The following is a 23,582-nucleotide window of genomic DNA, read 5'->3' as shown; positions in this document are numbered from 1 at the left end:
AATGTCTAAGTGGAAAAAACTGATCTAAGATTATTATACCCAGTTAAGCTACTGAATAAAGGGAATAAAGTTCTTGAAAACACTGAATGATAAAACAAAGCCAACCAAGTCAACCAAGGCAAATATTTCAGGACTGTGGATCCAGAAGAACAGAATCTGTCCAAATATAAAAGCCAGACCAACAACTGCAAATGATAGTACGCTTATAATATAAATTTATAATATGCTAATTAGCATATTAATTATAATATGCTAATAATGAAATTAGCAGATAGAGAGTGGTTAAAGAAAATGCAAGGCTCCTAATTTCTTTATATTTCACAGCAAGAAATCAGTAATGCTGCCTAAAATTACAATGTGTAATTAAAAAATGATTCCAACACCTTAACATTATAATCTTTTTTTATGATCGATAAATCTTTTAAAGGAACCTTTATTCAGTTCCACCAATTCCTTTAGTTTTGCTATGTCTTCTTTTCTTCTGTTAAATTCAAGTAAAATTTCAGAATTGTGGGGGAGGCGGAGCAAGATGGCAGCCGAGTAACAGCTTCCTTGCATCTGGGCACCGTGAGTCTGGGGAGATAGGACTCCAGGCATCTCTGGCTGGTGGTAACTGCCTATCATCACTCCTATGAGGATACAGGGAGTCAGGGAGAGACTTCTGGACCCCAAGAGGAGGACTAAAACAGTGGAAAACCGGCAAGTGGTTGCGTGTGTTCAATCCGTCTAAACCCGCCCACAACTGTAAGTTCAGTAGCAGCGAGACTGCAAACCAGAAAGGCCTTACCTGTGAACTGTTTTGATGTCCTTGGACTTGGCACTGAGTTGAACTGCCTTGGGGAAGGCCTGAGCGGGAGTGCGGAGAACTTTGGCCGTTATCTAGGGCCCCAGTCTGAGCCGCTGAGCCAGACGGAGCTAATAGTGTTTGGCGGTGGGTCACACGGAACCATTGCAGTGATCTGCCCCGGCAAACTCTGCCCTCAGGGTCGCAGAGCTAGAAACGGGTGGGAGCTGGTAACCCAGCAACCAAGTAGCCTAAGGGTGGGGTCTGAGCCGCCTTGCAGCCCTAACCCCCAGGGGCAGAGTGAGACCGGTTTTGGCACACAGGGTAAGTGAATAGCCACTTCAGCAGTGATTCCAGCGAGATAGCTGGGAAAGCTTCTGCTCAGCAAGTTTACAACTTCAAAGTGCCTTTTAAGTGGGCTGAAGAGAGATTTAGGGTGTCTACTTGCTGGGGTTTGAGAAATCAGCAGCCTCCAGTCGTATCAAAACTGTGACTAACATCTCGTACCCCAGAAGACCACGTGTTGCCCAGACAATATTCAATAACATATACAAACTGCTTTGTTTTTGGTTGTGTATTTTTTTCTTTTTTTTTGTTTGGTTGTTTTTGTTTGTTTGTTTGTTTTGACGTTGTTGATGTTCTTTTGTTTTTTAATTTCAATCATTTCCATACAGATCCCTTTTTCTTTCTCAATCTTTCTAGTTTAATTATAATTTCCCATTGCTGCCTTTTTTAATAACTACAACTTCATTTTTGCTAGTGTTTCTACCACTATCATTTGGTTTTTCACCCAATTTTATCCCCGTAAAGTTTTCTGTTTGCTTGTTTTGGTTTGATTTGTAGCATTTTTGTCTTTCCTCTCTACTTGGTGGAGGTGGGGCACTGTGTCTGATCAGGTTAGCAAAGAGCTGCTGACCTCAAGGGAACCACCCAACTGGGCACCCCCAGAAGGTGGGGTTTTTTAAGGTTGTGTCAAAGTACCCTACTGTACACATATATTGCCCTGTCTCCCTCTTTCTGTGCCTCTCTTCTTTTTGTCAATATTCCTTATCCCCACCCCCTCTCCTTTCTCTATCTTTCTTTTTTTTCTTATCACTCGGTCCTCCTTTCTTTCATCCCTTTTTTGCTCTTCAACCTTCTCATCCTTCTGGTCCTGTAACCCTTAGTCCACAGGCACGAGAACTTAAAGAGCAAGAGGAAGTGAAAGGAAAATTAGGGCAAGGAAACAGATAAAAGAAATCACTCATGAGGAAGAATCAGCAGAAAACTCCAGGCAACATGAAGAACCAGTCCAGAACAACCCCGCCAAGGGACCATGAGGTAGCTACTGCACAGGATTCCAACTATACAGAAATGTTAGGAATGACAGAAAGGGAATTTAGAATACACATGTTGAAAACAATGAACGAAATGATGGAAACAATGAAGGAAACTGCTAATAAAGTGGAAAATAACCAAAAGGAAATCCAAAAACAGAATCAAATAAGAGATGAACGACATGAAGAATATAAAAAGGATATAGCAGAGCTGAAGGAAATCAGGGAACTTAAAGATGCAATGGAAAGTATCAGCAACAGGTTAGACCATGCAGAAGAAAGAATTTCAGAGGTAGAAGACAAAGTTTTTGAGATAACTCAGATAGTAAAAGAGGCAGAAAAGAAGAGAGAGAAAGCAGAACGTTCACTGTCAGAATTATGGGACTTTATGAAGCGTTCCAACATACGTGTTATAGGAATTCCAGAAGGGGAAGAAGAATGCCCCAGAGGAATGGAAGCCATACTAGAGAATATTATAAAAGAAAATTTCCCACATATCACCAAAGATTCTGACACACTGCTTTCAGAGGGATATCGGACCCCAGGTCGCCTCAACTCTAACCGAGCTTCTCCAAGACACATTGTGATGAACCTGTCCAAAGTCAAGACAAAAGAAAAGATTCTGCAAGCTGCCAGGAGTAAGCGCCAGTTGACCTACAGGGGCAAATCCATCAGAATGACCGCAGACTTCTCTAATGAAACTTTCCAAGCAAGAAGACAATGGTCATCTACCTTTAATCTACTTAAACAGAACAATTTTCAGCCCAGAATTCTGTACCCTGCTAAGCTAAGCTTCAAAATTGACGGAGAAATCAAATCATTTACGGATATACAAACATTGAGGAAATTCGCCACAACAAGACCAGCTCTACAGGAAATACTTCAACCTGTTCTGCACACTGATCACCACAATGGATCAGCAGCAAAGTAAGAACTCAGAAATCAAAGGACAGAACCTAAACTCCACACTGATGCAAAAGATAAAACTAAGCAATGGACTCTCACAAAATAAGACGAATAGAATACTACCACACTTATCAATTATCTCCATAAACGTTAATGGCTTGAATTCCCCACTGAAGAGACATAGATTGGCTGACTGGATTAAAAAACACAAGCCATCCATTTGCTGTATGCAAGAAACACACCTGGCTTCAAAAGACAAATTAAAGCTCTGAGTCGAGGGTTGGAAGACAATTTTTCAGGCAAATGGAATTCAGAAGAAAAGAGGAGTTGCAATCTTATTTTCAGATACATGTGGATTTAAAGCAACTAAAGTCAAAAAAGACAAAGATGGTCACTTTATATTGGTCAAGGGAAAAATACAACAAGAAGACATTTCAATTCTAAATATCTATGCACCCAATTTAAATGCTCCCAGATTCTTGAAACAGACCTTACTCAGTCTGAGCAATATGATATCTGATAATACCATCATAACAGGGGACTTTAACACACCTCTTACAGAGCTGGACAGATCCTCTAAACAGAAATTAAACAAAGATATAAGAGATTTAAATGAGACCCTAGAACAACTATGCTTGATAGACGCATATAGAACACTCCACCCCAAAGATAAAGAATATACATTCTTCTCATCACCCCATGGAACATTCTCCAAAATTGATCATATCCTGGGACACAAAACAAAAATCAACAGAATCAAAAGAATTGAAATTTTACCTTGTATCTTCTCAGACCATAAGGCACTAAAGGTGGAACTCAACTCTAACAAAAATGCTCGACCCCACCCAAAGGCATGGAAATTAAACAATCTTCTGTTGAATAACAGATGGGTGCAGGAAGAAATAAAACAGGAAATCATTAACTTCCTTGAGCATAACAACAATGAAGACACAAGCTACCAAACCTGTGGGATACTGCAAAAGCAGTTTTGAGAGGAAAATTCATCGCTTTAGATGCCTACATTCGAAAAACAGAAAGAGAGCACATCAACAATCTCACAAGAGATCTTATGAAATTGGAAAAAGAAGAACAATCTAAGCCTAAACTCAGTAGAAAAAAAGAAATATCCAAAATCAAATCAGAGATCAATGAAATTGAAAACAAAAGAATCATTCAGAAAATTAATGAAACAAGGAGTTGGTTTTTTGAAAAAATAAATAAAATAGATAAACCATTGGCCAGACTAACTAGAAATAGAAAAGTAAAATCTCTAGTAACCTCAATCAGAAACGATAAAGGGGAAATAACAACTGATCCCACAGAGATACAAGAGATCATCTCTGAATACTACCAGAAACTCTATGCCCAGAAATTTGACAATGTGAAGGAAATGGATCAATATTTGGAATCACACCCTCTCCCTAGACTTAGCCAGGAAGAAATAGACCTCCTGAACAGACCAATTTCAAGCACTGAGATCAAAGAAACAATAAAAAAGCTTCCAACTAAAAATGCCCTGGTCCAGATGGCTTCACTCCAGAATTCTATCAAACCTTCAAGGAAGAGCTTATTCCTGTACTGCAGAAATTATTCCAAAAAACTGAGGAAGAAGGAATCTTCCCCAACACATTCTATGAAGCAAACATTACCCTGATACCAAAACCAGGAAAAGACCCAAACAAAAAGGAGAATTTCAGACCAATCTCACTCACGAATTTAGATGCAAAAATTCTCAACAAAATCCTAGCCAATAGATTACAGCTTATCATCAAAAAAGTCATTCATCATGATCAAGTAGGCTTCATCCCAGGGATGCAAGGCTGGTTTAACATACGCAAGTCCATAAATGTTATCCACCATATTAACAGAGGCAAAAATAAAGATCACATGATCCTCTCAATAGATGCAGAAAAAGCATTTGATAAAATCCAGCATCCTTTTCTAATTAGAACACTGAAGAGTATAGGCATAGGTGGCACATTTCTAAAACTGATTAAAGCTATCTATGACAAACCCCCAGCCAATATTTTACTGAATGGAGTAAAACTGAAAGCTTTTCCTCTTAGAACTGGAACCAGACAAGGTTGTCCTCTGTCACCTTTACTATTCAACATAGTGCTGGAAGTTCTAGCCAATACAATTAGGCCAGACAAGGTAATAAAGGGAATCCAAATGGGAGCAGAGGAGGTCAAACTCTCCCTCTTTGCTGACGACATGATCTTATACTTAGAGAACCCCAAAGACTCAACCACAAGACTCCTAGAAGTCATCAAAAAATACAGTAATGTTTCAGGATATAAAATCAATGTCCACAAGTCAGTAGCCTTTGTATACACCAATAACAGTCAAGATGAGAAGCTAATTAAGGACACAACTCCCTTCACCATAGTCTCAAAGAAAATGAAATACCTAGGAATATACCTAACGAAGGAGGTGAAGGACCTCTATAAAGAAAACTATGAACTCCTCAGAAAGGAAATAGCAGAGGATATTAACAAATGGAAGAACATACCATGCTCATGGATGGGAAGAATCAACATTGTTAAAATGTCTATACTTCCCAAAGCAATCTACCTATTCAATGCCATTCCTATCAAAGTACCTACATCGTACTTTCAAGATTTGGAAAAAATGATTCAGCGTTTTGTATGGAACCGGAAAAAACCCCGTATAGCTAAGGCAGTTCTTAGTAACAAAAATAAAGCTGGGGGCATCAGCGTACCAGATTTTTGCCTGTACTACAAAGCCATAGTGCTCAAGACAGCATGGTACTGGCACAAAATTAGAAACATAGACACTTGGAATCGAATTGAACACCAAGAAATGAAACGAACATCTTACAACCACCTAATCTTCGATAAACCAAACAAGAACTTACCTTGGGGGAAAGACTCCCTATTCAATAAATGGTGTTGGGAGAATTGGATGTCTACATGTAAAAGACTGAAACTGGACCCACACCTTTCCCCACTCACAAAAATTGACTCAAGATGGATAAAGGACTTAAATTTAAGGCATGAAACAATAAAAATCCTCAAAGAAAGCATAGGAAAAACACTGGAAGATATTGGCCTGGGGGAAGACTTCATGAAGAAGACTGCCATGGCAATTGCAACAACAACAAAAAGAAACAAATGGGACTTCATTAAACTGAAAAGCTTCTGTACAGCTAAGGAGACAATAACCAAAGCAAAGAGACAACCCACACAATGGGAAAGGATATTTGCATATTTTCAATCAGACAAAAGCTTGATAACCAGGATCTATAGAGAACTCAAATTAATCCACATGAAAAAAGCCAACAATCCCTTATATCAATGGGCAAGAGACATGAATAGAACTTTCTCTAAAGACGACAGATGAATGGCTAACAAACACATGAAAAAATGTTCATCGTCTCTATATATTAGAGAAATGCAAATCAAAACATCCCTGAGATATCATCTAACCCCAGTGAGAATGGCCCACATCACAAAATCTCAAAACTGCAGATGCTGGCGTGGATGTGGAGAGAAGGGAACACTTTTACACTGCTGGTGGGACTGCAAACTAGTACAACCTTTCTGGAAGGAAGTATGGAGAAACCTCAAAGCACTCAACCTAGACCTCCCATTCGATCCTGCAATCCCATTACTGGGCATCTACCCAGAAGGAAAAAAATCCTTTTATCATAAGGACACTTGTACTAGACTGTTTATGGCAGCTCAATTTACAATCGCCAAAATGTGGAAACAGCCTAAATGCCCACCAACCCAGGAATGGATTAACAAGCTGTGGTATATGTATACCATGGAATACTATTCAGCCATTAAAAAAAATGGAGACTTTACATCCTTCGTATTAACCTGGATGGAAGTGGAAGACATTATTCTTAGTAAAGCATCACAAGAATGGAGAAGCATGAATCCTATGTACTCAATCTTGATATGAGGACAATTAATGACAATTAAGGTTATGGGGGGGGAGCAGAAAGAGGGATGGAGGGAGGGGGGTGGGGCCTTAGTGTGTGTCACACTTTATGGGGGCAAGACATGATTGCAAGAGGCACTTTACCTAACAATTGCAATCAGTGTAACCTGGCTTATTGTACCCTCAATGAATCCCCAACAATTAAAAAAAAAAAGAAAAAAAAAATTTCAGAATTGTTCATGAAAAATGCATTAAAGATTCATTAAGAATTAAAAATTCCATTGTCATAAAGTAATTCTGTCACTCCCAGCCCCAGGCACTTTTCCGCACCTGTCCTTGCACCTTAATCTCAGTGACCTTTGTCTGGTTCCACCATCATCTGTCTCTGCCTCTGGCCTTCCCCCTATTTCCACCTCCTTCCGCCTGCCTGTTCATCTGTATTTGCCTGTTTCTGCAGCTGTCTACCTGCTTGTCCTCACCTACACACCCATCCATCTACCTGCCTGTCCATCTGTATTTGCCTGTTTCTGCAGCTGTCTACCTGCTTGTCCTCACCTACACACCCGTCCATCTACCTGCCTGTCCATCTGTATTTGCCTGTTTCTGCAGCTGTCTACCTGCTTGTCCTCACCTACACACCCGTCCATCTACCTGCCTGTTCATCTGTATTTGCCTGTTTCTGCAGCTGTCTACCTGCTTGTCCTCACCTACACACCCGTCCATCTACCCTGCCTGCTGACCTCCATCTCTGCCGGTGGCCTATCTACATCCACCTGTCTGTTCTATACCTGCCTGCCAGTTTGTTAATGTCTATCAACTCATCTGTAAATATTCCCACCTATCTGCAGACCTGCTTTTTGTCTCCTCGTATCCTTTTTTCTCCATCTCCCCTCTGCTGGTCTCTCATCTATGGAGCCACATGTAAAAACACTTAGAATGACTCTCTCCAAACAATAATGACAATCCCTTAGATGGTGGTGTTAGAGCAACTTACTTTTGATCTCTCCTCTATAATCACAGAGAGATTGTGTTTCTCTGATGAACATATATTTTGTAATAAAAATAAGGTTCTCTAAAATAAAACCAACCAACAAACTAAACAACTCAATGAACAAACATTAAAGAGGGGGGGGGGGCTACTAGCCACAGTCAAATGAAATGAGCGGCAGGAAGGGAGCAAAGCTCCTATCTGGCTGGTCCACTCCATCAGAGCAGAGCTCCCTACGTCCAGCTCAGAGCCTAACCAGGACATGTCATCAAAGTACACACACATTCATACATGCAGCACTGGCCATACATAATTAAATCAAAAGTTTCACAAATAAATGCTAAACCTTACAACAGGAACTGCACTATAAAATGTTTTGGTCTATTCTGTTTCATTATATAACAAAAAGCACTGACTCTGACTAAGCTAACTTCGGGACCTGTGAGTGGCTCATAACAGGTAGTCTGAAAAAACGACAGAAGACAAGCTGGCAGGTGAGCGACCCAGTGACCAGAACTGCCCTCCCCTAAGCACTCGACCGCCGTCGGAAGGTGAGCAGCAGGTGGAGACTGCCCTGAACCTTGCAGAACATTGTCCTCCTTCAGTGACTGTATTTCTACTGGTTGCACAAAGGCAGCTTGCGTCCTGTGCCTTCCTGCCCCACTGGTTCCTGTCGTAAGCTGCTCTCTGTAGCATATGCATACATCTTACCTCCCCATGAGAATGTACACTTCTTAAATGTCCATTTCAAACTTTAATAAACTTTAATCTTAAAAAGTCTCTGAACAGGTGGCGCCCGTAGCTCAGTGGGTAGGGCACCAGCCACATACGCAGAGGCTGGAGGGTTTGATCCCAGCCCGGGCCAGCTAAAACAACGACAACTGCAAAAGAAAAAATAGCCTGGCGTTGTGGCAGGCGCCTGTAGTCCCAGCTCCTTGGGAGGCTGAGGCAAGAGAATTGCTTCAGCCCAAGAGTTTGAGGTTGCTGTGAGCTGTGACGGCACGGCACTCTACCCAGGCCGACAGCTTGAGACTCTGTCTCAAAAAAAGTCTCTGAATATATTTATCTAAAATTGAAAAATAAATTACTACGAAGAAGTCCTATTTTCTCTTCCATACAAGGAAAAATCATGACTGACCAAGAGAGGGCAATAAAAGGTATTATTAAACCCATGCCCCTTTTCCCAAATGTATCCCTCTCAGTATTTTCACAGTGCATAATACTTATATTTTAAATTTCACATATGTAGTTATTCTCTAAAATTACATTCGGTTAAGAATAATTATAAAGTGCAAATGTTTTTGAACTTCGTAACACAAAGACATGTCATAACTTCAGTCACAAGGAGTATGCAGTCACCTCAATGATTCAAGCTACTTCAAAATTGAATTTAGATTGGGTTTAGGATTTAGTTTGAATTTAGAATTTAGAGCACACCATTGCCAACTGGGCAGAATGCCAGTAACAGATGCCAACAGAACCGTGAGTGTGGTAACAATTCCACATATAGGTAAAACCACACCAGTGGAACACTTATCTCTTATACAAAATTTAAAAACCTTACTAATGACAACATGTCTGAAATGAGGCATTCTCATCCAAGGGTCTTAGAGATGAGAGTCAGCAAACCATGACCCATAAGCCAATTACCTTATTTTTGTAAATAGTTTCACTGGCACACAGCCATGCTGGTAGCAGAGATGAACAGCTACCACAGAGCCCACACAGTCCATGGCTCCTAAAACATTTACTATTTGGCCCTTTGCTGCAAAAAGTGTGCTGACCCCTGCTATGGATTATACAGACACCAGGATCTTAACTATTTCAATTCAAATTAAATATTTACCGAGCACCATTCATGTCGACAACAGGAGATGAACATGACAATGTTCATTATGAAATAAGATTTTAAAACTGTGAACTACCATGATAAGAGAAGAACGCTTCGGCAACATCACGCGTGCGGTGTAAATTAGACAGGGATGACGCAGCGGAGGGGCAGCCAGGCCCAGTCAAAGGGAAGCAAAGAAGGGGCGGGGAGCAAGCGGCTGCTGGACCAGCACAGTGACTGTGACTCAAGGACAGGGACCCGGGAGGCCCAGGACTAGAACTCAGGTGGAGGTGTGACACAGCTTCCTTCAAATAAGTAGTCAACTGGGAGGAGAAGCTAATGTTATGAAGGAAAACAAGACAGGCTTTCATTTCGTTAGCATTAGATAAAACAGGAGCTGAGCAAGGAGGTTCACACCTATAATCCAGTGCAACTCAGAAAGCTGAAGTGTGAGGATCACTTGAGGTCAGGAATTTGAGACGAGCCTGGGCAATGTAGCAAAACTCCATCTCTAAAAACTCCAAGAAAACGTAGTGGTGATCTTAGCACTTTGGGAGGCTAGGGTGGGAGGATCACTTGAGGTCAGGAGTTGAAAAGTTCAAGACTAGCCTGAACAAAAGCAAGACCCTATCTCTACAACATCTAGAAAAATTAGCTGGGCATGGTGATGCACACCTGTAGTCCCAGCTACTCAGGAGGCTGAGGTGGGAAGATCACTTGAGGCCAAGAGTTCGAGGTTATAGTGAGCTATGACTGCACCACTGCACTCCCAGCCTGGATGACAGAGTAAGACCCCATCTCTAAAAGGAAAAACAAAAAGCTACAGGAACATCAGATGAGATCACGAGTGGGCATTTTAAAAGGCAAACACAGCAGGCGTCACTGTGTCAGACTGTCTACGTGTCCAGTGAAAACACAGAGACTGATGTCTGCACCTGCTTCCCCCATCACTCTGCTTGATGCTGGCTGTGTGATTAGTGAGGTATAAAAGACATCTCCACACCTGTAACCCCAACCCTGTGGGAGACCAAGGTGGGAGGACCACTTGAGGCCAGGAGTCAGGCTGCAGTGAGCTACGATGATGCCACTGCACTCTAGCCTGGACAACAGACTGAGATCCTGTCTAAAAGATTAAAAACGCCTCTCAGTAAACTTGCGCTCCATCCTCCCCAAAACAGCCACCTCATACTTCACTTTCATGTTGATGAATCACGATTCTGAAACCTGATCTATATTCTGTGCAACTAAGAACAGAGCCTGGGAAATGTGCCCAGGTGTTCCAGGCCTCTGTAATGCTGCCTACCATTTCTTGCTCCTGGTGTTGTGTATACGTTGCCAGTAACAAATCTTTCATTAGCAGAAAAAAAATTTAATGTAAATAAATAAAAGGCAAGTGTGGAATATAGACATTAAATCAGACAAAGCCATGACCGGGAGTCACAGGCCACAGTGCTTGTTGGCACTGGACAGCGGTGAAGGCCCCCAGGAGGCAGGTGTACGATATAAGGAGCCTGAACTCCCCATCTTGACCAATACCTGAAATGTGGGGTGAAACAGAAAGAAAGGCTAAGAAATGAGACAGAGAAAGCACAGTCAGGGAGCGGGAAGAACCAAGGTAGTGCCAGGTCACAGAATCAGAAAAGTATTTTCAATGTGGAACTTTAATTAAAGGTTAAACAAACTTTTTTTTTTTTTCAAGAGATAGTCTTCTTCTGTCCCCCAGGCCAGAGTGCCATGACATCAGCTCACGCAACCTCCAACTCCTGGGTTCAGGTGATCCTCCTGCCTCGGCCTCTCAAGTAGCTAGGACTACAGGTGCCTGCCACAATGCCTGGCTGATACTATTTTTCGTAGAGACAGGGTCTCCCTCCTGCTCAGGCTGGTCTTGAACTCCTGAGCGCAAGGAATCTTCATGCCTCCCCATCCACCTCCCAGAGTGCCAGAATTACAGGCATAAGCCACCATGCCTGGCCTACACAGATATTTTCTTAAGTAAAATATTTTTATTCGCTAAAATGAAAATATCATAAAACCTTTACTTTGCTATGGATTGTGCTGGGATTTTCATTCTTCATTGATTTTTCTTTAATGGAAGTCCCAGAAATGAGTGGGTTAGTCATCCACCACCTACATGAGAGTTCTCCACGGTGCACGTGCATTGCTCCCGCGCACACAGCATCCCTCCCCTTCCCTGCACCTCTAACTGATCTCTGTCATTCAAGGGCCTTCACCTCCTTTTGGGTACAGAGGCAAAGCAACGATTCCCCCATCAGACATTTACTCCACACCCATGAACAAGCCACACTCCCTGTTTTCAAGAACTCTGATGCCTGGATGCAGGTGGCACTGGCCATGCCCCACAGCCCAGAGCTGCATGCTCCTCCTCGGCCGCAGATACTGACACGCTGGGCAGCCACTGTGGTGAGCACAGGGGCATTCTGTGCCGGGCAGTACATTTAACAACATCCCTGGCTGCTACCTGCCGGATGCCAACAGACTCCTCCCGGCTGCAATGACCCAAACTGTCCCAGACGTTGCTCAGTGTCCCCGGGGATGCATCCGCCCCAGCGGCAAACCTCTCATGTTGCTTGTGGCTGCTAATCACAGCCTGGGCTTCCAATCTCGTCCCCTCCCTTGCTCACAGGGACCTACCTTTCAACTACCACAATTTCTACCACAAGTCTGTTATTTCAACATCTTGGCCTCCGCTCCCACCCATTTTTTCTCTCACGCCATAAATACTTCTATCACATAGGAGTACTCCATACCTCTGTCGGGAAAAGTGAAAATTCTTCAGAAACCTCCAGCTCAGGGAGAGCTCCCAGAGGCCCTAAGGAATAGGACCAGTCTCTTCTGGTCATCAGGAATGCTTTCTTACCACCTGCCTCTGGGCTTAGTTTAGTTTGTTATAGAAACATGAAGGCATCTGTCAAATGATTTTACTCAAATATAGAATTTTCCCTCATTATATAGAAACTTCTCAAAGATAAAATTTAAAAGTTACCAAACACCCCACAAAATCACAACAATCCATGTAACAAGCCAAAAGCAAGACCACAAGGATCATTATTCAGTTTTGTCATTTAGCACAACTCATTAATAATATTTCTTGGAGTATTGTAAGAGAACAACAATCACTTAAATTGCATGACCTTAGTTACATACACACTAACCTGGTGAAACACTTCGTTCACGAAATTCACATAACCCCGCGTGGACAGGAGGATCCGCTGCACCATCTCGTACACCGCCCGGTGCTCTTCCTCAATGCTGCACAGGCTTGAGCTGCTGAGTCTTCGGTCAGACAAGGTGCTGCTATTGGAATGGCTTTTGTCCTGCTCAGGGGACCCAGCACCATCCAGTTCTGGTGCCCTCTCTTGCGGGACCCCACCTCCGACAGACTGGAAGAAAGTGATCACATTTCCCAGTGACCCACATGCCCACTCAAGAACACCTGAGACTCAAGTCCTGCCTTCTTTAAAGACCTCTGGGCACCTCCAACCTGCACGGTGCAGTAAGCTGGATGCCACCAATTGCTTGAAACACAACAGGCTCCAGCACCTGTACTTACCCGTTTTTTCATTAACCAACTAATCCCTCTCCAATTCAGTTATTTTGAGAGAAAAACTACTTAAGTATTTCAGGGATGAATGCTGTGAAATTTTATAAACCTAAAAGGTTTAATTTCCATAGTAAAAGCACAGAATAAATGAATGCACAAATTAAAATGCACTATTATCACACAAGGTCTCCAGACTTCAGCAGACTTCTGTGGTCTACAGGGTATGAAAATTCTTGCAGCAACAGTGTTGGGATGAGTCAATTTGATTCTAAAAATGAAGTGGCACCTTGATGGGGGAGTGCCGAGACCTTTAACAGGTATTTAATGAGGATAATATTGGTCTCAGTTTTACCCTCAGAAAATTTTTCAAGACTTTAGAATTACAAAGAAATGACGTCATTTATGCGATGACTCATGAAGTTTAACTCTGCTCTCATTTCCCCACAGGATGAAAGGTTTCCTCTAAACATAATATGCGTATAATTTTGATTCATCTTTGTCAACTCCATTATTGCTTTTAAGTGTCAAAAATATATAGCCCAAATACCACTATAATTTTACCCACTGTGAATATTTTTTATAAAAAGTGATAAGATACAAGATACGAGTAGTACAAAACAGTAATTTCAGTAACTACCAAGGACAGTTTGAAAACAAAACAGATATCCAATAGGAATCCCTAGGGAAAATTAATGGGAGATTATACCCATGATAATTTTTCTCTTCATGCCGTAGTTACTAAGCCCATGTGGTTTATCACAGGCTCTGTCACACTGTGAGATACACCACCCTAAAGAAATTATTTGATCTTTTTGATGGATCCATAATCTTCCACAGAAAAATAAAATTTTATTCATTTCATTCTTTTTTTAATCTGAAGCTTCAGTAACAATGATTCAAGAATAAGATGAATATAATACAGAAACAAAAGGGCTCATAATAAAGTATCAAAATATTTATTTCTACACATTCCTGACTGTAAGGCAAGTCACGTAACTCACTTGGATTTCATGTATATTATACATATATATTACTTATAATATATATATTTTAACCTGTAGAGCAGGGTGGTTATTAAAGATGATCATAAATGACTTGACACTCCTTCCACAGACAGGTGGTATCTAGATCCCTCCCTTTGGTCTCCATGGACTGCATTATTGCTTTAGACACTCCAATAGAGTTGAAGAGACCTGTGCCAACATCAGAATCAGGTCCAGGAGGCAACGGTTAACACTTCCCTTGAAACATTTTGCTCGTGGAGCCAGGGGTCACCATGTAAGAAGCCCAACCTCCCAGCTAGGGAGACTACATGGAAAGGAGTCCCAGAAAAGGCCAGACTTCCAGCTGCCCCCACCAAAGTAACAGGTATGAAGTCACCGTGACCCCTCCATACACCCCTTTGCTGAGTGACCTCCCCAAAGATGTCCATATCCTAGTCCCCAGGACCTTGAACCCGGGACCTCACATGGCAAAAGTTACCCACTGAGACTGGGTTTGGATTTTTGATTTACAGAACTATAAGATGACAAATTTGTTGTCTCAAGCTATAGTTTGTGAGAATTTGCTTTAATAATATAACAACTCACTATGAGGTGAGGTGACAGGCTCTACAATGGCAATGGTCGTTTCTAGGCACAGCCACCTGTAAGGTATAGGAGCACAGTGGGTACGGACAGCCCAGAACTGCTCCTCCCTGCATGTCTGCCCCCAACGTGCCCAGGTGACTCACAGGAAACAGACCCCAGACAGCTCTTCCTGTTCCTAGAAGCCAATCTTGACCTCCGGGCCCATTCAGACAACCTGGTTTTAAGTTGATTAGTGCCTTATTACTGCTCTAGGGCTGAGCAGGTAGCCTAAGTTGTTCACTCAGACAAAAGGGAAACGCCTTATAACTCTGGATTGTCTCTAAATGTCCACAACACAAGCAGTGCCCGCCTGCTGGCAGCCTTCTGGAAATCAAGGGGTGAACTGCAGACGAACCTGTCAGAGGGAAAGGGCAGAACAGAGACCACGGAGACCAGAGAGAAAGCGAGTGAACCACGTCCTCAGCTGTCCTCATCACCGGCTTCTTTCTAATAAGATTAAAATATTTCCCTTATGTTTCAGACCATTTGAGCTGCACTGCCCTTTCCTGTGAGGAGGACAGAATCATCCTAATTGATTCATGACATACAACTCCTTTAAGACACCAAAAAGCTAGATAATAAAAGTAGATGACTCACAACTGTGAAGAGTCAACAGAGGGGAAAAAATTATAACCTTGAAGCAGTGGTTAATTTGCTATTCTTTCTATTTCTCATTAGCCAAATGTATTTCTCAAGAATGAGCAATTTATTTTCAATATGTACAGGTGATGGTTTTCCAATCTTTCAAAAACAAAGAAGAAAGTATACATCCTTTAATTTTGACTATTTTAAATTGAGTGACAAACACATAGATGTAATCGAAAATTCACCTGATAGTGTGACTGGAGTTTCTCGCACATAATTTCATACAAACATTTGTCTACCTGATAGTTTTTCAGTTTTTCTCTTACCTGATGAGTAATAAAGGTACTTCATGATGATTCAGAACTAACAGCATTTCCCCAGCTGCTAGTGAAATACAGGGTAACTGCAGTCCCTCTTCTGTAAGGTGCCCTTTCATCTCCTCTTGCGATGGGATTAGTTGTTTGTCTTCATGGCAGCTGTAGGTACTTTTTTTTCTCCTTGACAGATAGTCTCACTCTATCACCCAGTTTAGAGTGCCGTGCTGTCAGCCTAGTGCACAGCAACCTCAAACTCCTGGGCGCAACCAATTCTCCCACCTCAGCCTCCCAAGTAGCTGGGAATACAGGCACCAGTCATAATGTCTGGCTAATTTTTCTATTTTTAGTAGAGACAGGGATCTCATTCTTGCTCAGGCTGGTCTCGAACTCCTGAGCACAATTGCTCCTCCTGCCCCGGCCTCCCAGAGTGCTAGGATTACAGGTGTGAGCATGCCTGGCTATGTAGGCACTCTTTAAATAGCAGGCATTAACTCTTTTAACAGTCAGGATGTTACTTCACTATCTATTGCTTGGATTTGGCTTTATGTTATCTTTTCACATAAAAATATTTCTTTATGTTTTTTAATAAAGTCAAATCCCACTTCTTCTATGGCTTCTGGGTCTTATTTCTACTGAAGGTAGTCTCCCACTTCCCAAATTTATACGTCCCTCTAAATTTTTCTTTCTTGTAAATTCATGATTTTGTTTTTATTATGGATATTTTATTATTAAATCAATCTGACACTTGCTTGTATGTTGTAAGTGGCAAGGTTCTAACCAACATCATTTATTAAAGATTCTTTCTTTTAATCTTGACTGCTGTCATCCTTTGAAAGAAAAAGAAAGAGCAAGAGAAACGGAAGCACACACGTGGTTTTCCAGCTTCCATCCACGGTTGCAGACTTGATTAGATGTTCAACACTAACCTCAGTCTCATTCCTGTGAAGTAACCTACGGTTTCTGACTGGAAGCCAATACAATTTTCTCATAAGCCTGAAAGTCAAATGTCTAAGTTTGTGTCTGTGTTGCTAATTTTTTCTGAGACTCAACAACCCTTTTGGTATGAAGTACGTCTTGTTTTTAGTGCAGGTAAACTTTTCCTCTTCCAATTTGTTCAATTACTACTTCTCACTCTTTTCTCCCTCTGTCCACATAGTGTTTGCAAGGTAGGTCTGGACCTCTCCTCAGGTCTTGTCTGTTAATTTCTGGTTTCTGTCTCCGCCTGTTTTTACTCAGTGATGTAGATTTCCTTCAGAAAACCAATTTTGTTCTCAGCGGTGATCATTACCATTACTATTATATTTTTAAATTAAGAAGTTTAAGGGTTTTTCAGACTCTTGTCAAGTTCAAGTTGCAGTTGTGCCCCTCCCCCAGGAGGTGAGAGCCCGTCCACCCCTGGCTACTTCCTTCTCCTCCCACTTGAATTTAATTGTGCTATTCTCTTGTGTGAACATGTACTTGTTCATACACTTGTTGTGAACTGAGTACACTGGATACTTGCTTTTCCATTCTTGTGACACTTTATTAAGGAGAAAGTTCTCTAACTCCATCCAAGTTAATACAAAAGATGTAAAGTCTCCATTTTCCATGGCTGAATAGAATTCCATGGCACACATACGCCACAGTTTGTTAATTCATTCCTGTGTTGATGGGTACTTGGGTTGATTCCACATCTGGGAGATTATGAATTGAACTAGGAGAAACATTCTAGTGCAAATGTCCTTATGGTAAAATAATTTTTTTTTCTTCTGGGTAGATGCCTAGTAACAGGATTGTGGGATCAAATGGAAGGCTTACTTTTAGTTCTTTGAGGACTCTCCATACTTCTTTCCAAATAGGCTGTATTAGTTTGTAGTCTCACCAACAGGTGTAAAAATGTTTCCTTTTTTCCACACCCTCACCAGCATCTAAAGTTCTGGGACTTTATGATGTGGGCTATTTTCACTGGGGTTACGTAGTATCTCAAGGTGGTTTTGATTCACCTTGAGATATTATGGACAATAAGCATTTTTTCCTGTGTTTGTTGGCCATTCGTCTGTCTTCTTCAGAGAAGATTCTGTTCCTATCCCTTGCCCAGTGATAGGTACCATTGTTTGCTCTTTTTTTGCTGACTGAGTTCTCTGTAGAATCTAGCTATCTACCCTTTGACTCATAACACACAAATATCTCTTCCAATTCTCAAGGTTGTCTGTCTACTTTAATTGTTGTGTCCTCAGCTGTGCAGAAACTTTTAAGCTTAATTAAGTTCCATTTATTTATTATTATTGTTAATTGCCAATGGAATCTTCTTCATAAAGCCTTTCTCCAAGCCAGAATCATCAAGAGTTTTTCCCACACTTTCTTCTAGGGTTTTTATCATTCTGTGTCTTACATTTAAATCTTTTATCCATCTTGAATCTATTTTTGCAAGTGGTAAAAGGTGTGGGTCTAGTTTCAGTCTCTAACATGTGGCAAACCAGTTCTCACAGCACCATTTGTTGAATAGCAATTCTTTTTCCTAGTGTAAACTTTTTTTTTTTTTTTTTTTTTTGAGACAAAGAGTATTAAGCTGTCACCCTGGGTAGAGTGCCATGGCGTCATAGCTCATAGCAACCTCCAACTCCTGGGCTCCAGAGATCCTCTTCCCTCAGTTTTCCTATTGTTAGTAGAGATGGGGGTCTCACTTTTTGCTCAGGCTGGTCTTGAACTCATGAACTTGAGCAGTCCACCCACCTTGGCCTCCCAGCGTTTTAGGACTGCAGGCGCGAGCCACTGCGCCCGGCCCCTAGTGTATGCTTTCATTTGGTTTATCAAAGATCAGTGATATGAGGCTGGTTTCATCTCTTAGTTTTCTATTCTGTTCCATATGTCTATGTTTCTATTTTTGTGCTAATACCATGCTGTTTTGATCTCTGTGGACTTGTAATATAACCTGAATTCTGGTAGAGTGATGCCTCTGGCTTTGTTTTTATTACTAAGAATTCCCTTAGCTAAAAGGTTTTTCTGAGGTTCCATACAAAACAAAGAACTATTTTTCCCAGTTCTTTAAAGTAAGATGTTAGTATTGTGATAGGAATTGCATTGAATCTGTAGATTGCTTTGGGTAGTACAGACATTTTAACAATGTTGTTTCTTCTCAGCCAAGAGCGTGGTGTGTTCTTCCATTTGTTAATGTCCTCTGCTACTTCTTTTCTCAGGGTTTCATAGTTCTCACTGTAGAGATCTTTCACCTCCTTTGTTAGATATATTCCCAGGTATTTCATTTTCTCTGAAGCTACTGTGAAAGGGTATCATGTCCTTGATTTGCTTCTCAGCTTGGTTGTTATTGGCATATGTGAAGGCTACTGATTTGCAGACATTGATTTTATACCCCATGATGCTAATGTAGTTCTTGATCTTTTCCAGAAGTCTTGTGGTTGAGTCCCTGGGGTTCTCTAAGTATAAGATCATATCATCAGCAAAGAATGAGTTTGACCTCCTCTGCCCCAATCTAGATGCCCTTAATAGCCTTCCTCTGCCTGATTGCATTGGCCAGTAGAACTTCAGCACTATGTTGAATAAAAGGGGCAAGAGAAGAAATCCTTTTCTGTTCCAGTTCTAAGTGGAAAGGTTTTCAGTTTTACTCCGTTCAGTATGATGTTGGCTGTGAGTCTGTTGTGGATGGCGTCTGTCAGTTTAAGAAATGTCTGTCCCTCTATGCCCATTTTCTTAAGTGTTCTTATCAGAAACGGATGCTGAATTTTGTCAAATGCTTTTTCTGCATCTATCAAGAAGATCATATGGTCTTTGTTTTTGCTTCTATTTATGTGGTGAACTACATTTATGGATTATGTTTATGGTTTATGTTAAACCAACCTTGCATCCCTGGTATAAACCCTGCTTGGCTATGGTGTGTAGCTATACTCTATTTGCTAGGATTTTATTGAGTATTTTTGCATCAATATTCATTAGTGAAACTGGTCTGCCGTTTTTTGTTGCATCCTTTCCTGGTTTTGGTATCAGGGTGATGTTTGCTTCGTAGAACATATTGGGGAGGATTCCCTCTTTCTCAATGTTTTGGAATAGTTTCTGCAGTAATATATTGGGGAGGATTCCTTCTTTCTCAAAGTTTTGGAATAGTTTCTGCACCGTGGGTACAAGCTCTTCTTTGAAGGCTTGACAGAATTCTGGTGTGAAGCCATCTGATCCAGAGCTTTACTTTGTTGGGAGCTTTTTAATTTTTATTACAATTTCTGGTGCCTGATTATTTCTTCCCAGTTAAGCCTAGGGAGATGGTGTGATTCCCAGGTTACTGGTCCATTTCCTCTGGGCATAGAGAATTTTGTAGTAATCAGGGATGATATTTTGTATTTCTGTGGTATCTATTGTCATTTCCCCTTTAAGGTTTTTTTAGACTTTCAAGCAAGAATTCTGTTGTTCTTAGTGCAATTGTAGCTCCCTCAGACTTCTTAAAAATAAGTTTGTCCTCTGGACTCTGTGTTCCTCCATCTAGGCTCCTGGGGACCCTGAAGCACATGAGCTACTGATCTGCCTCCCCGGATATTTGTGTTCTCCCAGCTCAGGCCTACGTCATGCTCCTGGGACTTTCAGGGCATTAAGCAAATCTGCAGTAAGTAGACCACACTTAGTCTGTCACTGTTCTTGGGGACAAGAAACAAAAAAGCACACAGAACCAGGACCCCTCAGTCAAGTAACTGCTCTCGGATCTCTACAAGCAGAAGTGCATCACCAAGTACAAAGTCCCTGAGCAACTCAGCTGCTGGGCAAGTCCCCAATTGGGGCTAACAAGACCAAGCAGGGGATTGCAGACCCGTCCTACACAAGAAGAGGTCATTTCCAAGGTGCTAGAGAGAGATGGCCTTCTCTTCCAGAGACCCCATCACAGCTCAACAACCAGCCAGAAACCCTGAGCTACTGATATACTTCCCTCCCCTGAGATGCCAGAGGGACTTGGCAGCCTCATCGTGGGCCCTTTCCCATGGGCCACCTGCACATTTCCTAAGAGCCTTCTAGGTAATGAGGACAGGCGAAGGCAAGACAAGCTTCTGTGTTCATACTCAGGTTAGTCGTGGAAGAGTGAGCGGGCAGGAGAACCAGGAGTGTGCACAACAGCCATCTCGGAGGAGTGAGCGTGCGGGAGAACCAGGAGTGTGCACAACAGTCATCTCGGAAGGCCCCTGCCCACCCCGAGATTGCCTCATAGAGGCAACCACAATAGCACACAGCAGGCAGTTCTAACTCACAGCTTTCTCTGAATCCTCGGCATCACAGAGTGGGCCAATAAAATTGATTCCCTATAACCAACAACCTGTAAGGACCAGTAACTCTACTAACCAGTTACTTTAGCTATATGTTAATATGCTTTGTTATGTAAGTATTAAAAGAAAGATGATGAAGGGCATACCTGGATGATCTTAGGCAACACATCAACTCCATTTTTAGTGCTTTGTGATGTAGTTAGATACTTTTTCTCCGAAAAGAACGTCACAATCCACTTAATAAAAACCACACGAGCTGCCATGTAAGGAATTTTTGTGCTGTAAATATTTTCATTGTCTCGAATTGTAGTAACATACACTGGCTTTGGTCTCAAGTGGGGGATGTCTAGTAGAAAAGAGAACACGTGATGATTAGGTTAGTGAACCCAACATTAAGTGACCCCTATAAATGTTTCTGTTTCCAAATAAACAAACATGTTTTTGGTGTTTGAAGAGCAACTAAGAATGAAGAACCATAAATTACTAAAAACAGTATCTTCTGTTACACCATTTCTGATTCTGCCTCCCAACCTGACCAAGAACGGGTGGTGCCTGTTCTGCTTACACATGACTATGGTGTACAGCTACAGAAAGCAAGCTGACTCTTCTTAACAATTTTGAGAAATTACATGAGAATATAATAGCAAAAATCTTTTCACATCTAGTATAACTAATTTAATCTTATTTTGTAGCTAGAACCATGTAAAAACATATTTGAACATTTTAAAAATCATTTCAGATTTTTAAAAATCATTTTAGTAGTCAATACTGTACTGACTAAATTCACTGAACTTTAATTTCACATTCTTCTTTTCCCTTTAGATAAATCCAAGGAAAGCAGAATCAATACCATCTACTTTATGTTGAAAAGAATTCAGAAAGTCATGTTTGAGTTATCAAATGCCATTTTTCCAAAGAATTAAAAAGAGCCCATTTTCATTCTTTAAATTCCATAATCAATATGAAAATTGTATTATATTGGATTTAAGATGCTACTTGCCATAAATCCCACTCCCTATCTCTATTTTTATATATCTGGAATACCTGCATGAGACAGAAAAAATCTCAATAAATAACTTGTAATCTAGGAATGTTAAAAATACACAATGTTTTTTACAATGAATATAGACTACATATAAAATCATAAACAAATTTTAGAAAGACACCAGTATATAGCTAACAAACATACATCCCAGTGCTCTAAACATTAGCCCTTCCACATCTTTCAAAATGCACCAAGCTCCAGCCACTCTCTCCTGCCCAAGTGTGTGTGTGTCTGTCTGTCTGTCTGTCTGGGGGCGGGGGGGCATTCACACACAAATGAATTAGTTGGTTATGATCCCCAGATAATGTCCCCTGTGACCTTTCCCCTCCAGCACTGTTCTTGATTATTTATTTGAACTAATTTCATCTGTTTTAAGTAACAGAGAGAGGAAGGTCTATCCCCCCACCACTGTAAGGAAAGCTTCTGTCCTCTAAGTCCTCATTTCTGATAGAAGTGAACCTTCAGAGCTACATTAGAAATTCCTTTACGTTTCCCAGCCCTCTGAGGCTTACTGTCCATAGCCTGTCCAATCTGCCTTCCATAAGCAACCATTAGGGTGTCTGCTGGATGCAATGTCCAGCATAAAAGAAAGCGCATGCTGTGGGCAGCCATGTGTCCTGGGCCGGACTGCCTCATCACCCAGCAAGGCCTCAGGTCACAATACCCACCACCCCCAAGTGAAGACTTTGGGAAATGCAGGCTTTTTACATTAAAAATGTTCAACAGAATTTCACCAAAAACATCACAATACATTTCAAATTATTTCTGAGTATAGCTATGAGCCATGATTCCCTTTTATTGCTGTGAGTTGTGATATAATTTGGTTAGTACAAACAAATAAAATCTCGTATTAGGAAACTTTAAACCTCTTTCAATAAAGCCACCATTCAGTACAAGAATAAAATAATTATTTTTCTTTAAAATAATCAAATGCTACTTTGAAAGAAACTGCATAGCTTTCCTGAGGATGTCCTCTAGACATGGCTCACACAGTACTTACCAAGCACAGGTTTGTAGATGTTTGTTAACTTAGTAAATGATGGAAATAAATGAGGAAGATAATACTTTCGAAATAATGTAAAAAGAAATTTAAAACCAGTATCTTGATTCTCCTTATTCTTCCACTCCAAGCTTGCAGCCTTTGGATTATATGTGGAAAAGAACATAATGTATATTTACATTTCAAATTAATATATACTAAACTGAAATGATGTTATGTTATTAAAATTTCTATCCTAAATTTAAAAAGATGACAACTAACATTGACAATCATGTAATATCTTAACAAAGCTCAAAAGATGACGAGAATGAACACTTAAAAACAAAATACTAACTTAAAAATAGTATGTTTACTGAGTATGCTTTTAAAATCACCCAATGATAAATCTTTTCAAACTTGCTCTACTGTATCATGGACAAATTTTTTTCCACACGTCCTCTGTAATAATCTATCATTCCTTATATCTTTAATCAG

General features: G+C 41.0%; 1 protein-coding gene across 6 annotated transcripts in view; it reads right to left on the bottom strand.

Moving 5' to 3' along the window:
- The window catches only part of RALGAPA2 (Ral GTPase activating protein catalytic subunit alpha 2), a 382,487-nt gene that overhangs the window by 263,040 nt on the left and 95,865 nt on the right, over positions 1–23,582 (bottom strand). For all 6 annotated transcript variants that reach the window (XM_053574245.1, XM_053574242.1, XM_053574243.1 and 3 more), the window contains 3 exons: positions 23,109–23,247; positions 21,210–21,409; positions 12,908–13,135 (listed from right to left, as the gene is read on the bottom strand). In XM_053574245.1, coding sequence (XP_053430220.1) covers positions 12,908–13,135; positions 21,210–21,409; positions 23,109–23,247 — 567 coding nt within the window. The remainder of the gene's footprint in view (positions 1–12,907; positions 13,136–21,209; positions 21,410–23,108; positions 23,248–23,582) is intronic.

This window comes from Nycticebus coucang, chromosome 21, assembly GCF_027406575.1.
Source record: "Nycticebus coucang isolate mNycCou1 chromosome 21, mNycCou1.pri, whole genome shotgun sequence".
Taxonomy (NCBI): domain Eukaryota; kingdom Metazoa; phylum Chordata; class Mammalia; order Primates; family Lorisidae; genus Nycticebus; species Nycticebus coucang.
Note: the sequence above shows the minus strand (reverse complement) of the source record. Positions and strands in the feature narration are given on the sequence as shown.